The sequence below is a fragment of the Anabas testudineus genome, chromosome 19 (genome assembly GCF_900324465.2).
Source record: "Anabas testudineus chromosome 19, fAnaTes1.2, whole genome shotgun sequence".
In the NCBI taxonomy this organism is placed as follows: Eukaryota; Metazoa; Chordata; class Actinopteri; order Anabantiformes; family Anabantidae; genus Anabas; species Anabas testudineus.
In genome coordinates this window covers 8,783,925-8,798,179 of record NC_046628.1, presented here as the reverse complement: position 1 = coordinate 8,798,179, position 14,255 = coordinate 8,783,925, and the positions used below count along the sequence as shown (strand labels likewise).

Genomic DNA, 14,255 nt, shown 5'->3' with positions numbered 1-14,255 from the left:
CCAACTGCTCGCTGACGATCTTGATCCATTCCTTTGATCAACTCAGGTAGCTCCTTCCTAGCACCAATAAAAATGTGTGAGGAGACCACATTTCCACACCCCAAGATCCATATGCCATTTGCACGCAACTCATTCATGGTCATGCCTCTTCCTTGGTGGTGTATGCGCTCATGATGATGTTTGATGAGCAGAGCTGAGACATGAGATTTCTTCATGAGATTTGTTGGAAGGCGATTAGCACTTATAGCCTCTGCTAGCACGTTAACCACATCTGACCTGTTCTGTTCTTGAGGTGCAAACACTGTAGCTGAAGGTGGCTGAGGTAACACTTGTGGATGAGGAGCTGGACTTGTAGCAGCTTGAGATTGAGGAACGAATGAAGGACTTGCACTGAAAGCTTGGGTTATGATTGGCAGAGTTTGTGGTGTGTATGATGAACTACAAGCATGTGGGGTTTGCTGTGTGAGTGGCAGAGAATGGGGTATGAATGGAGCGCTGGAAGCATGGAGGGTATGTTTTGTACCTTCTGCAAACTGAGGCATGTATGGAGGATTTGAGGCACCAAAGGTTTGTGCTAAGAGTTGTGGGATTGTGTGGTTAGGAACAACAAAAAGCCTGTAGATAGATTGCAACATCCCTAATGCAGTACGATACAAACTTCAGCTGTTTCACATTTAGGAAAAATAAGTGGAAGTCTAGCTACACATGCTGTCAAAGGCAAATCATTGCATCTGACCAATCTTTGACCATCTATCACCATCTGTTGTCTGGATCAGACTAGAATTGCTTTTTATAGCCACATTTATTCCATATTTACTAAATTCCAACATGAGTATGAATGTCCACTTGGTGGATGTCAAACTGAGTGAATACTTGTAGGTTGATGCCAAGGGTCAACTTCGTGTTTACTTAATTTTCCAACTAGTCACTCATTAACCAGTGGGTAAGCCAAAAGATGGATTTACTGGTCCACCTGCCACCCCTCAAACTGCACCTTTTCAAGTTTTCTGAATGACACTCGTGTGGGGTAGTGGGGTAAGGTGCTTTTTTTTCTAGTTTTGTCTTATGAAATAGAAACTTTTTAAAACTGATAACATGTCAAATTTGATTCTTCTAAAACTCACTGACAGATCTTTGGATTAAAGATGGTAACTACGTAAACACATCTGCTCTTCCAGCAGGTTTTGACATGAGAGGATCATCACATCTTACTGAACTGATCACTACCTCTGATACTATCTGGATTTATGCGTCTCTGTTCAACTCACATGTGGGATAGACGGGACACACTTTAAAATTACAACAAAGGACGATTTCTCCATCTTTAAGCTGAGTTAGAAAATAAAATATACAAACACGCTTCTCCAAGGAAGATGATGTGTTCTCGTTTGCGTCCCTCACTCCCTCACTTCTTGTCGCTGAGGTTGATGGGGACTGCGGCCCCCAGGATGGTGTCTTCCAAGCAGACTGAAGTTCTCTCCGCAGCTCTGGCTTTTGAAGATCCCAGTGCCTTCAGGGTGAAAGGTTGGGGTGAACTGCTGCGTGCCTTGGGCGTCTTCCGCCTCTGCTCCTTCCCTGTGCTGGTTAACAACTGTGGGACGGTGAGTTTGTCACTCATGATCATGATTTGTAGAAGGACGCGGTGGCTTAATGAGGCACTGACATATACACATGACAGAACGTGAATCGTGAATCTTTCACCTTCTTCCTTCAGTTAATGTCCATAGCACGCACCCTACTGGGAAAGAAGGGGTTTTCTTTGCTGCTGCGGCCCACTGTGTATGCTCAGTTTGTGGCTGGAGAGAATGAGAGTGAGATCTCTCAGTCCATGCAGAAGATGAGCCTCCTGGGACTGAGACCCATGCTGGCAGTACCTATTGAGGAGGATCTGGGAGAAAGCACCGGGTAAGACTCACGTGGAGAGGTCATACACACAGATTGCTCAAACTTTAATCCTTTTTTCATCAGGTGGATCAATTGTAATTGATGATGACCTTCAATCCAAGTTCTAACCATGCTTGGCCCTGCCCAGCTTTAAAGATATTCATTTTTTAAAAACTAATATTATCAATATTGAAGTTCCTTTTAACGGGTTTGTATTGTGGATTGTGGATTGTGACATTACATTAAGATACTCTGGTTGAAGTGTGAAATCCATCACAGCCCCTCGTGTTTATCCCATCTAGAGAGAAGAGATATGATGACAACATGGAGGCCATGTTGGAGTGCGTGCGAATGTCCCACAGCAACGCCTGGAGCAAAGACCCAATGATGCAGCTGAAGATCACAGCCCTGCTCAGCCCAGAGCTGTGTGTAAGGAAATGTTTCACCTCAGACTCACAATCCACACGGCTTTCAAGATGCTGCTTTCTAGTCCACTTTCAATTGAACTCATATATTTACTAGATAGGAGATGTTAGTATGAAAAAAAAGGCCAACAAAGATAAAACTTGCAGGTTTCTGAGGCCCTACAATCCTTGGCACACACGGCTGTAGCCCTGAACTGAATATAGTTCAAATGTGTGGGAAAAAAGATAAGAGTACATGTTGTGCTTCATGTGTTTTTGAACATCATGCTCATGCATCAAGCAGGAACCAGGTGGTTCATACGACCTGATTTTCTCACGGCTGCTCTTGTTTTACTCTGTTTAACTTTAGTGTATGTGTTCTCACAAGTTAATCTGTCCTCCATCTACCAAGGTGAAACTCACAACCCTCATCGCTCAACAACCATGTGACCTGAATCTCCTCGTTAGAGCAATGGATGGAGAGGTTTGTCCATAAACACAACCTACACTAAAAAACAAAACAAAAATAAAAACAGGTAATATTTAACTGAGTTAAGAAAGTTGAACTTAATTCAGTTAAGTTTTTCCAACTTCAAATACTCAGATCAACTTGATATTTTTAAGTGTTTGATCTGAATTTGCCTCTTTCAGCCTGTTAGTTTCCCGGGTTTGGATGAAAAAGAAGTTGCACACTTCCTCTGTGGGCTGCAGAGACTCAACAAGATAGCAGAGGTATTTCAGTCACATTAGAGAATTGCAATTGTGCCGTTGTGAAATTCCTAATTACCACCTTGCGCCTGAATTATTGCAAAGTAGTAATAGTTCAGGTTTTCAGTGTTTTAGTGTGGTTTTAGATTTTTTAATAAGACAGATTTTGTTTTTTAGGCAAGTGTAAACAAAGTCAGAGTCCTGGTTGATGCAGAGTACACCTACATGAACCCTGCCCTCTCTCTTGTCACCATGGCCATGATGAAGAAATTTAACAAAGATGGCGTCTGGATTTGGAACACATATCAATGTTACCTGAAGGCAAATATCTTCATTTCTCCTTTCATTTTTATTTTTTACAAAATCTGAATATTTCTTTTAATGTCCCTGGGGAAGTGTTTTCTTTAAAGGACACCTCAGCAGATACTCACTTCTTTGTTCGTGTCTTTCAGGAGTCCAGGTCTCTTCTGCTAGAAGCTCTGCACTTGTCCAAGAAGGAGGAGTTCTGTCTAGGAGTCAAGCTGGTACGAGGAGCCTACATGGACAAAGAGAGAAAACTAGCAGAGAAGGAGGGTCGACCTGATCCTATCCACCAGAGCTGGGAGGACACCAATGACAGGTGGATATGAGGCAACAGCCATTAGTCACAACCAGGCAGATGCATCCCAGACAAATCCCAAACTAAATATAAGTCCTGCTTGAAAACATTTCACATCTGTTTGTGTCTGTGCAGTTACAACGGCTCCCTGGATGTGATGCTGGAGTACATTTCCCAGAAACCTGAGCGCTACAGGATCATTGTCGCCACTCACAATGAGGAGTCAGTGAGAAAAGCTGCGGTCAGGTCAGGTCACCACCAGTCAAAATCTGCTCCTATCTCTGTGAATAATCACCCGATCTCTGGCTCCACGCTCTTAAGAACCATAGTGGGGTCCGTTGTTTGAACTATCATTCTTATCATCTTCAGGATGGAGGAGCTGGGAGTAGACAAAGATGGAGGTTCAGTGTGTTTTGGCCAGTTGCTGGGCATGTGTGACCACGTCTCCCTCACACTGGGTGAGCATTTCTTTCCTTAACTTATTATGATTATTTGCATTTTCTGTAAGATGTACTTTAATTAAACTCAACTATGGTTTCTGGACCCCACTAATCACAATAGTGACTGTGCACACGCGTGAGCTTCATTATTGGTCCTAACGGGCTTCATTTACACATTGATCATGTATTTACAAAATCAGCATTTTAAATTACATGTTACATTTTTTGCCATTGGAATAATTTATAAGCATTTTGAATGATTAATGTCTTTTGATGTCCATTTCCTCTCTCTGCTCTTCCTTACAGCTAAGGAAGGCTATGCCATATACAAGTCAGTGCCGTATGGCTCAGTGGACGACACCCTGCCCTACCTGGTGCGTCGGGCTCAGGAGAACCGCACCGTATTGCAGGGAATCCGCAAAGAGAGAGACCTACTGAGGCAAGAGCTCAGACGGAGACTACGCCAGAGTCTGAAGCGAGGCAGCTAACAGCCAAACCATGAGCACAGAGGGAAAACAGAGAAGAGGGATTGTATGAAATATCCAGCTCTGCTGTTGAACCACTGTACACACCCAGGTCCCCAGGAAGCCACAAGAACACTGTTAGGCTACAGCAAATGTAGCAAAGAAGTTTCTTACATATGTCTTGAAGACGTTTTTAACACCCAAAGAGCTACTGTATACTCAATAATGTGAATGTGAATGGAAAATAAAACTTCTATATACCCTCAGGTACACTTGAATGAAGGTATAACTTCTTCTACTTGCTGTTTTTTCCATATGAACAACAGTGTGCTGCAATTCATGGTACGTTAGACTACTGTAATTATAAAAAAATATGGATTTCAAATGAATGTCATTTCTGTACATTTTTAAGATTATTAATTTTTATATTTTACAGTAATAAACTAATTAGAAAGCTGCTCTGACTTTTTTGATCTACAGGCCAAGTTTTGAATTCAGAGATCCGTTTTTTTTAGACAAACACTGATACATCCTGAGTTGCATCTAGAAACAAGGCTTTGTATACATTTGATCTTGAAACACATCATTTAGCAGCTGAAGTTGTTAAAAGCTGTTTTTACTTTAAATCATGTGCTGGTAAAGTGACAAGCGGTGATGACACAGTGACCGAGTTGGAGTGCGATGTCTGAGTTGACCCATTTACCTTTGACCTGCAAGTTGCTGAATATCAGTAACTAAGTAATTTAAGAAGTTCAATCTTTTCATTTGTATCCTCCTAGAAATTAAGTTATTCTTTAGCTGTTTTCCACTGGAAATCAGGATTTAATCCCAGCAAACAAGTTTCTAATGTTTGGCTCTGCATTACCTGGATAATGAGGAGACTGGTGTTTGAATCCCCACTGTGGCCTTTCCAGTAAAGGTCGTTAGAAAAGACCTCTTCATGCTTACCCTGTCTTTGCCTTGTCTACCATCTACCTACCTCGTCTACCATAGTGTGATTATCAAGAGCTTCTTTCTTTCATGACATTCATTAGCTAATGCAAATATTCTGCCGATTACCCATTAACATTAATCTTTTCTCGAAATATATTTTCTTTAACCACCAAAGTGTTTTAAGTACTTTTTTTTAAGTAAAAAGAAAATAGTCAAAGTCAACTTGAAACACAATTTATTACTTTTTATGTAAGTACAGGTCCAACAACACCTCATGTACCTGTTGCCTGACTGCCACGCCATGAGCCAACCTCACTGCAATGCCTTTATTATACAATTTTCTTTTATGATAGGAATAACCTTAAAAACACTTTATTCAAAGAAGTCGGCAGTACTGGAATATCACACTATGCAGTTGCAGTGAGTGGGGCTTGTACTGACTTTAAATTGTTTCAGGATTAGGTTCTGAGTCAAAGGAAACAGAACAGTGCATAGCCAAATGCTAAGCACAGGAACCCAGGTGGTAGGCTTTGTTGTAATGGAATAAAGACTAGATAACATGCTCCAAGCTCAGTAGTTGCCTTGGTTTTGATTTCTGTAGCCGCCTCGCTGGTAGCCCCCCTGTTTCTGCTGGTAACCACCTTTCTGGTCTGTGAACAAGCAAAGAGGAAGATGTGATTATCATTAGCACAGAAACATTTAATGAGATGAAAATGTTTTAATAAAAAGTAAGAATTTTACCTGACATTGTTTTAAAAGTAAAAAAAAAAAAAAGTCTAAAAACAGAAGGGGCGTCCTAACTCTCAACATTATAATTCATTGCAATTTAGTCACTTATTATTAAATGCAAACAAACTGTCACATTGTGAATGTATAAAGAGTGCTGAGATCAGAGACTGATTGCTTAGGAAGATCATCATATGGAAAGAACTGCCCCCTTCAAATTACAACCCCAGTGTGTGTTAACATACCCCTCTGGTAGGACTGCTTCTGTTGGTAGCCACCCTTCTGATCTGTAATGCAAAAAATATATAGTTATGCCTTCAAAAACAAAAGAAAATCACTATTCAACATTTGACAAAAGGAGCTTAAGATGTTCCAGGAATTGTTTATTTATATTCACAGGCTTAGAGACATGTAACTCGACCAACAGAGTGGATAGAAGCATCTATTGTAAATGTATGCAGCAAAGCATGTTGTATAACTTACCTCTGTTGAAGTAGCCTCCATATACGCCTTGCTTTAAGTCAAAGACACGCTCGTTGTTCTCCACCAAGCTGCCCAGTTTCTCAGCCAGCTGCAGAGCCATGTTCTGCAGGGAGGTGGGCTCTGTGCGGTGCATCACCACGGTCTGTGTGGGCTGGTCAAGTGATGCCTGTTGTGAAGAAAATAAAGATTTGACATTCATCAGGGACGTCCTGTTACATCTGTACACACTCACTGCATCAGAACACAAGAGAAAAACTCACCATCAGCTCCTCGTTGATGATCATCTTGCTGATGATGCTGTGAACTGTGGGTATCTCCAGTTCAAACATCTCAGATAGTGTCTCCATGCTGAAAGACAAAAAATTGTACTGACCATTGACCATTTTCATCATTTAAAACTGTAGTTAAGTTTTAATTTCTGAGGAATTTCTGTAGTTTGCTACACAGCAACTCCTGAGATCAGCAATAGAAATGCTAGCACTGTTTAAAATATTGCATGTATTTACCTGATGGAGTCGTAAACGCTGCTGTATGTGAACAGATATGTCCTCAGTGACTCCTCTTGAATCTTCCTAGAAATGCCATAAAAAAAGTAAAAAATCAGTTTTGCTGGGAAGCACAAAAATTTACATTTGTCAATTATAATTTAAACCTTATTTAATCTAAACCTTAACAGCTACCAGAGGTAACTGGGATTATCACCCACCATGCTGCTTCGATGATGATGCACATTTAAATACAAATGAACCGATGCTAACCTGACAAGCATCTCGCGTACTCGCTGTGTCTCAGGAAACAGGTCCCAGACTTTACTGTTCATCTTCTCGTTGATGATAAACGAGTGGCAGGTTCGCCAGTCCCCCATCTTCATGGCCTTGCTAGCGGCCACCACGTGCTCCCTCATGCTCTCTGGTGGTCCTGGGGAACAAAGACAGGTACCCTCATCTCCCATTTCTCTGTAAATAAACACCTTGGCGCAAAGAGGTGTTACAAGATATGTTGCGTACCCAGCAGCGGCTGTCTCTCTCCCACCCTCAGCTGATGATGAAACTGTTTGCTGATCATCCTGCGACGGGCATCAAACTCATGAGCGGCCATGTAGGGGATTTCTAGCAGCATGGCTGACACCAGGTACACACACTCCAGCAGCTCCAGGTTGATGTGCATGTGGAATGGCACCTGTAAAAGTGGTTAAAGCTATGTTATATATCTATATATAATATCTATCAAGGTATCTGTACAGTCTCACATCAGGTCTGATCTTTCTTACTGAACAGCACTGGTAACAAATTGCTAAGACAAACATTTTTTGTTGCGTTTCTCACATAATACTGAAAAATTCACTGACTGTACCTATAAGGTAACAGGTTTACAAAAATTTCAGCCATTCTACATTATAGGTATCCCCCAAATATGCTTATTTATTTAACAGGATGAAATGAAACACAGACATTTTTTAACATAAAAAACATAGCTAACATGATCTTACATGAGTTTACTTTGAAGGACTTACTTGTCTCCTCTTTTCAATCTTCTCTTGCTCGGCATTCCTCTCCTGCATGTTCCTCATGAGCAAACCCTGCCCCAAGAGTTCCTTTGCACGACCAGATGACTGGATATCCAGCAGGGCATTATGTGCATCTTTAATCATGCCCTGCCTAAATGCGCAGATGCCTAGTTGAACCATGGTTCTGTTGTACAGGATCTAGAAAAACAACAAGTGGTTATATTCTATATAATTATAATTATATATTCTCATTTAGGGGTTATTCTTCCAATTAAATAAGTTCTTGTGTATCTTGTGCCGTCTGCTGACCTGCACAGGTGGGTCAGCGTGCTGGATGTTGTCTTGCAGGTGGCTCATCAACATCAGGTCACGGGCCTGGTACCAGCGTGAATGCAGAGCATGGTGGTAAATGTGGCAGAGAATAGCGCAGGTACGGATACGGTCGGTACGATCCTTGGCATAAATAAACTTGCAGAGGCGGTCCATGATCACAGCGCTGTCCTCCCCCTCGCTCTCCTCCTGATCCTGCTCAGACTGCAGACAGAGAAATGAGTCAACAAGAGTCACTACAAACTCCGGTTTACAACACAAACATGCCACTTTCTATAGTTCTGATTGTAGTCACACAGTGAGTCTGAAGAAACTGTCTAGCTCATTCTGAAGATCTGTTGATATCTGTCAAGAGCACTCTCTCACACATAATAAAACACCAGTCTGATACTTTTCTCACCTTGGACTCTCCCTGGAGGCCCAGGCTGCGTCGGTGGGCCTTGTAGTCAAACTTGTAATAGGTGTGCATGATCCTGCGTAGGTAAACACGGCAAATCTCCTCTGTGCTGCCCTTGTTCTCCAAATAGTTGAGCAGCCGGTCAATGATGCCACAAACTCGTCCCTCATCTTTCAGATTGTCAACATATTCTGGGGGAAGAGCAGGCAGAACAAACCAATGAGCTACTAGAGAAAGCAGCTAGAAAACCAACATTGATAGAGCCATACACCTCGGGCATCCTTTTAACATCATTACTTTCAAATATTTAGAGACTTCTTGAATGCGTTTTCTGGTATAGCTCACCTTGTGAGTGGGGATCAGTGTTCTGCATGATCTTGGTGAACTCTTCATCCATCCTCTCTACCAGCGTTAAGATGCATCCACGCACTCTGAAAGGCTGAGAAGCACACAATAAAAGCAATTTAACTTTTGCTATCCCAGCTTCTAAGAAATAGTCACAAATTATGAATGTTGCGTGGAAGCCAACAAGCTAATTACAAATAATCTTGGATTATAAAAAATATTTCATTAATTGAAACCATGCAGACAACCATGTATTATAATGTACAAGAAAATCATAACAAACAGACAAAGACAACTGCAGATATTCAGTTGGGAGGGATCCACAAAAAAAACAAAAAAACAAAGGCAAAGAAGAAGATGGGACACCTGGTCTGAGATGGCCAGGTTTTCACTGTCCTCTGCAATGTTCTCTCCAATAAAGATGTTGTTGTTGTTATCGAAGAGGATGTCCAACAGCTCATCTATACATTCCAGACACTTCTTCCACATGTCAGGCTAAAGTGAAACAGTCAGGATTGATCAATTTAAAACACTGATATAATAATGGTTTTTCAATGCTAAATGTTTTGCAATATTACATTACAATATTTGTAATGTAAATATTATATTATGTCTATTGAGCCCGGAGGCTCCTACCTTCATGAAGGCCGCCAAGTTGGGGTTGTAGTCGTAGAGGGAGGCAATAATGTTGAATTTAATCTTGACCAAGATACCTTGGCCCAAGTTATTCTCGTTAGAGATGGCGGCCAGAGCGTGAAGCAGTTCAATCTGGGCAGCTCTGTCAGAGAGAGATTTATATAATAAAATAAAAAAAAAAAAAAAAAACAGGGGTTGGGATTGGTTAGAATAATTACCCCATTAACGTTCCAGTAACAATAACTTCATTTGTTAGGTAAAGTATTTAAACTCTTTATCACTGAATTTAAGTTTACCTCGTTGTTGCTTTGTCACAAAACATATAGATACACAATTATAATTATACATAGTACATGCATTTAGTCAGTGATGCAGCAATACCTGTCTGTGCCCTTTTTGCCTCTTGCTTGCAGGATCTCATTTAGTTTCTTCACCACCACTCCTGTATTGATCTCCGTGCCTTTGGCAAACATCTTGGGCTTTTCCTGATCGATTGAAAACACCACAAACATTTGTTTATTCACATTGTCTGGTTGTTTCTTCATAAACTGTTACTTTTCAACTTTTATTTTAAACAAAGTTTCTGATTTCTCCATTTTTGGTAATTAAACATATCTATCCTCAGAGTAAATATGTTTAGCAACATAAGCTACTTTCTCTTATAATTGTGGCAGAGAAATGTTGCTCTGTGCACTATGTACCATTGGATTTTGTATCAGCAACAACAATAATAAGAGTTAATTTTAATGGAGGTTTTATGACAATGTCTTCTTTACCTTGACCAGGGGGATGCCTCCTCTCACTTTCTCCCAGGCTCCCTCAACCTCCTCTCCTCCTTCCTCCTCGGCCTCCTCCTCTAGTCGCTCTTTCTTCTTGAGTTTCTTCAGCTTTGCACTTTTCTTGTAACTGGCCTTATCAGTCTCCTGAGCTCTGAGGACAGACACAATGTGTGGTGGTAAGGGTTTAAAGTTTACATTATATTGTAAGAAAGACAGTAGTTACAGGATCTTTTGACTTAATTTCACTTCATATACATTAAATTGTTTAATCTGTAAAATCAATGTGAAATTCAAAAAGATAAATAAAATCACAAAGGCAATTGACAGATGACTCACTTCTTCAGAAAGACCATAGCCAAGGAGCCGCTCTTTCCTCCCTCCCCTTCATCTGAGCTCTCACTGCCACTGTCTACAGTGTCTGAGCCCCAGTCTTCATCATCATCGTCATCATCACTAGAAGAGGACTCATCCTGTCATAAAAACAAACACAAATTTGAACCCCTAATGCAATAAGTAATTTGCCTCAGGTTTCATATTGCCCTCACTAAAGTACGTGCTGGCCTCTTACCCCAGATCCCTTGGCAGACTTGAGGAACTTGCTGGCTTCTGATGAAGCTTCAGGCTTTTTCTTTAGGAAAGCCTTGGCTGACACGCCATCTTCACCTCCCTCGTCATCGCTCTCAGAAGAGGAGCCTTTTAGAACAAAAATTAAAATGAATTTTAGAAATGATGCTTCGATAATTATCATGCCTTAATATTCAAATGTTCTCTAATATTCTCTAATGTCAATATTTGCATGGAAAGACAAAAGTTTTCTTCTGGGATAGACGAAAAACTATTAGTAACTTGTAGAGGTGATAAAATTATAGCCATTACCACTTACTTTGTAGATTTAATTACACTTCTGTTGGTGATCAAAATTAAGAACTGTATCCACTATTACAAATATGGGGCTGAAAACCATCAGAGTAATAGGTTAATTAAAATTTGTTGTTTAGGCAATGATGTGAGTTTGCTACAGGACTGTGGAAGAACTATGAAATTTATTCTATGCAGAAACAACTTTGTCTACTCTGAGGTCAGAATGGGTCCTTTTAAGTTTGTTAATTGTGTTCAAAGAGCAGGCTTACCAGAGTCTTCCGGCTCCTTCTCCTCCTCTTCATCTGCTGACTCTTGTGGGTTCTAACAAAAACAGAGAAGACTTTTTAAATGTTTCTTTATCCAGAGTGCTCTTTTGCAGAAATTCCACATCCACGTTCATTTTTACACACATTCACAAGTGGCCAGTGCAACTAGTCTGAACTGCTACCTTCTGGCAGCTACCTGGTGGCAATAAACAGTAAATTGGCAAAGGCTACACTTCATGTTACACACTAAAATAGCCTCCCATCATTAACTTTAATCAAGAAGTGTAGTTAATATCACTTAAGCAGTAAAATTTTGTACACTCCAAAACGCAGAACCAATAAAACAAAGTTTCCTAATTCACCTCCTTGTATGCAGCTATTTCTGATTCGTAATCCCTGTTGTACTTCCGGATCTTCTGACGAAGCGTACTGAGGGCTTTTGCGTTGTTTTTGTTCATCTTCTTCTTGCCCTCTTTGTCCTCCCAAAGCTGGAGAGAAAATAATGTTAATTACTTCTATTGTACAAGGTCAATACAGATATGTAGGCTGGTCTTTACAGAACCTTGGTTTCACTTTGGGCTACTGACCTGGTTCAGATAGTCCTCCAGGTCAGCCAAAAGACGAATATAGAAAGAGGGAACCCCTTCTTTGTCCACTATATTCTTGCTTTTGAGGAAGGCTCTGCATAACTGCTCAAATTCCTCCAGACATTTGGCCATGTCACGGATCTTCATAGCATTACGGATGGTCTTGATAAAGTTGGTCAACTCCTCAAACCTAAGATTTAGAAATTCATGCATTCAAATAAATAGTAGTAAGATACTTTGTACAGTTTCTAGGTATGCTGCTTAAAAAGATACCACACAAACCTTTTGTCTTTGGCACTTCGCACCACTCTCTTAGTGTCCTCTTCATCATCACTAAGTAGCAATGACCTGTGAAAACAATATCGACACATGAGATGACTGTGAAAAGCAGAATTTGAGTTTTATGTATAAGATTTAATGTAGATTGCACTGACTGCTTAAAAGTGGTCCCAGGTGCTTTAGGGGTGATCTCATCAGCAGATGAGGACTCCTCTGACTCACTGTCAGAGCCGGTTGCAAAGAAACGAGACATTGCTGAATTGGGTTGTCAATCTGTGAAAGAAAGAAACATTTAAGAAACAGTTTTAATACAGTGTGCCTTTTATATAGTCTGGTCACATAGTATGATCGGTTTCTGAAAACTGAGCTTTTTGACATTCAGCATTTTTCAAACATCACAAAAATGACAGCTACAGTTGAATGGAGCATCTAATTAAATAGACATCAGTCGTTTTTACATTTAACTTGCTGCTGGATTTCTACAGATGTAGAGCACCATTGCCAACACACACCAAGTGGGAAAATAGCGTGTCTTAAAAGGAGAGTGTAATAAATTGGAGATGAAGATGTGACAGTTTAGTTTGTTTCTAATTTGTCAAGCTAGCTCTTATCAGCTAACGTTAGCCAACCTTAGCTAGACTAACGCTGCAAAATGTTAGCCAGTAAGAAACTGGTATTTTCGTAAGATCCAGCACTAGCAAATAGAAATGCATGCGTTGAATACTTTACATTCACGCAAATGTTTATAAAAGTCAATTCTGAATACTCTGACGTGCTTTCGATAAACAAAGCGGACCAGGTAAAAGTCAATGAGGCTGAGAACAGACGATGCTAAAGTTAGCAACCTGCGTCTGTAGTATTAGTTTGCAGCGACCACCTTCACATAGCTACCTAACAAACGCCATCTTGCTTTAACATATGTATTACAAGTAACAAACAGAATGTTGTACCCACACAGCACGCTTCATAAAATAAAAAGTCTATATTGTAAATACCTATTGTGGCCGAACAGTTAGGTAACGCTGACTTATATCTGATAACGGGACGCTAACACTAACGTGGCGCAGTGCTAAGTCGGCTAATGCTAACGCCAACCGAGACCCAGCAGCAGGCCTCCCAACATGTGTACTCGGTGAAGGCTTCACCAGAGCAAATAATCATCACACTTAGTTCAGTGAAACGTTAAGACCGACTCACCTACGTCCTGGTGAAAGTCGCCTGTGATATATGTCCGTTTTGAATCGTTATAAAATCCAGTTTTGCTGTGCGGCGCGTACAAATAAAGGCGTGCGACAGCGATGCCGGGCACTTGCGTCAGGAAAGGAAGTGTGGGTAGATCTGCTACTCATAGGGATGGTCTGCAGCAGAGCGGCACATCCATGATATATACAAACTGCATGAAGAAAAGCTGCCGGGCTGCAGTGCCACCCAGCGGCTGACAAATGTAATGACATTCATCTGTTATGGAGGCCCACATTAAAGACATGTATGAAACATAAAATGGGAATGAAAAACCAAATAACCCAGAAACATACATATTCTAAGCACCACATCAAGTCTCTCAGAGCATGAACTTCTTGTGGATGTTTTATTTTGTCATAAACTAGTATTTCTCCCCCCCCCAAGAT

The 14,255-nt window shown here is 40.8% G+C and overlaps 2 protein-coding genes across 2 annotated transcripts; one reads left to right on the top strand and one right to left on the bottom strand.

The window, feature by feature from the left end:
- The first annotated feature begins 1,373 nt into the window (after positions 1–1,373).
- Positions 1,374–4,853, top strand: prodh2 (proline dehydrogenase 2). Its single transcript, XM_026350656.1, has 10 exons — positions 1,374–1,601; positions 1,715–1,905; positions 2,187–2,313; positions 2,701–2,772; positions 2,940–3,020; positions 3,174–3,317; positions 3,449–3,615; positions 3,730–3,840; positions 3,964–4,052; positions 4,341–4,853. Exons 1-10 carry the CDS (start codon positions 1,374–1,376, stop codon positions 4,520–4,522), a joined length of 1,392 nt encoding a protein of 463 aa, XP_026206441.1. The 3' UTR covers positions 4,523–4,853.
- A 796-nt stretch (positions 4,854–5,649) lies between these two features.
- On the bottom strand, positions 5,650–13,978 carry eif3c (eukaryotic translation initiation factor 3, subunit C). The gene is made up of 23 exons (XM_026351752.1): positions 13,825–13,978; positions 12,783–12,900; positions 12,631–12,696; positions 12,349–12,538; positions 12,124–12,249; positions 11,765–11,816; positions 11,203–11,327; positions 10,971–11,104; positions 10,632–10,785; positions 10,237–10,340; positions 9,856–9,997; positions 9,586–9,714; positions 9,220–9,313; positions 8,878–9,065; positions 8,457–8,681; positions 8,154–8,345; positions 7,648–7,819; positions 7,399–7,558; positions 7,147–7,212; positions 6,901–6,988; positions 6,641–6,806; positions 6,403–6,444; positions 5,650–6,081 (listed from the first exon to the last, which is right to left on the bottom strand). The coding sequence occupies exons 2-23, from the start codon at positions 12,878–12,880 to the stop codon at positions 6,002–6,004; spliced, it is 2,793 nt and encodes a 930-aa protein (XP_026207537.1). The 5' UTR covers positions 12,881–12,900; positions 13,825–13,978; the 3' UTR covers positions 5,650–6,001.
- Between the last annotated feature and the right edge of the window lie 277 nt (positions 13,979–14,255).

Coding starts and splice junctions, on each gene's coding strand:
- prodh2 (XM_026350656.1), top strand. CDS start 1,374: ATGATGTGTTCTCGTTTGCGTCCCTCACTCCCTCACTTCTTGTCGCTG. Junction 3,021..3,173: donor GACTCAACAAGATAGCAGAG/GTATTTCAGTCA, acceptor TTTGTTTTTTAG/GCAAGTGTAAACAAAGTCAG. Junction 4,053..4,340: donor CCACGTCTCCCTCACACTGG/GTGAGCATTTCT, acceptor TCTTCCTTACAG/CTAAGGAAGGCTATGCCATA.
- eif3c (XM_026351752.1), bottom strand. CDS start 12,880: ATGTCTCGTTTCTTTGCAACCGGCTCTGACAGTGAGTCAGAGGAGTCC. Junction 12,697..12,782: donor CCTGGGACCACTTTTAAGCA/GTCAGTGCAATC, acceptor TTGTTTTCACAG/GTCATTGCTACTTAGTGATG. Junction 8,682..8,877: donor GCCTCCAGGGAGAGTCCAAG/GTGAGAAAAGTA, acceptor CTCTGTCTGCAG/TCTGAGCAGGATCAGGAGGA.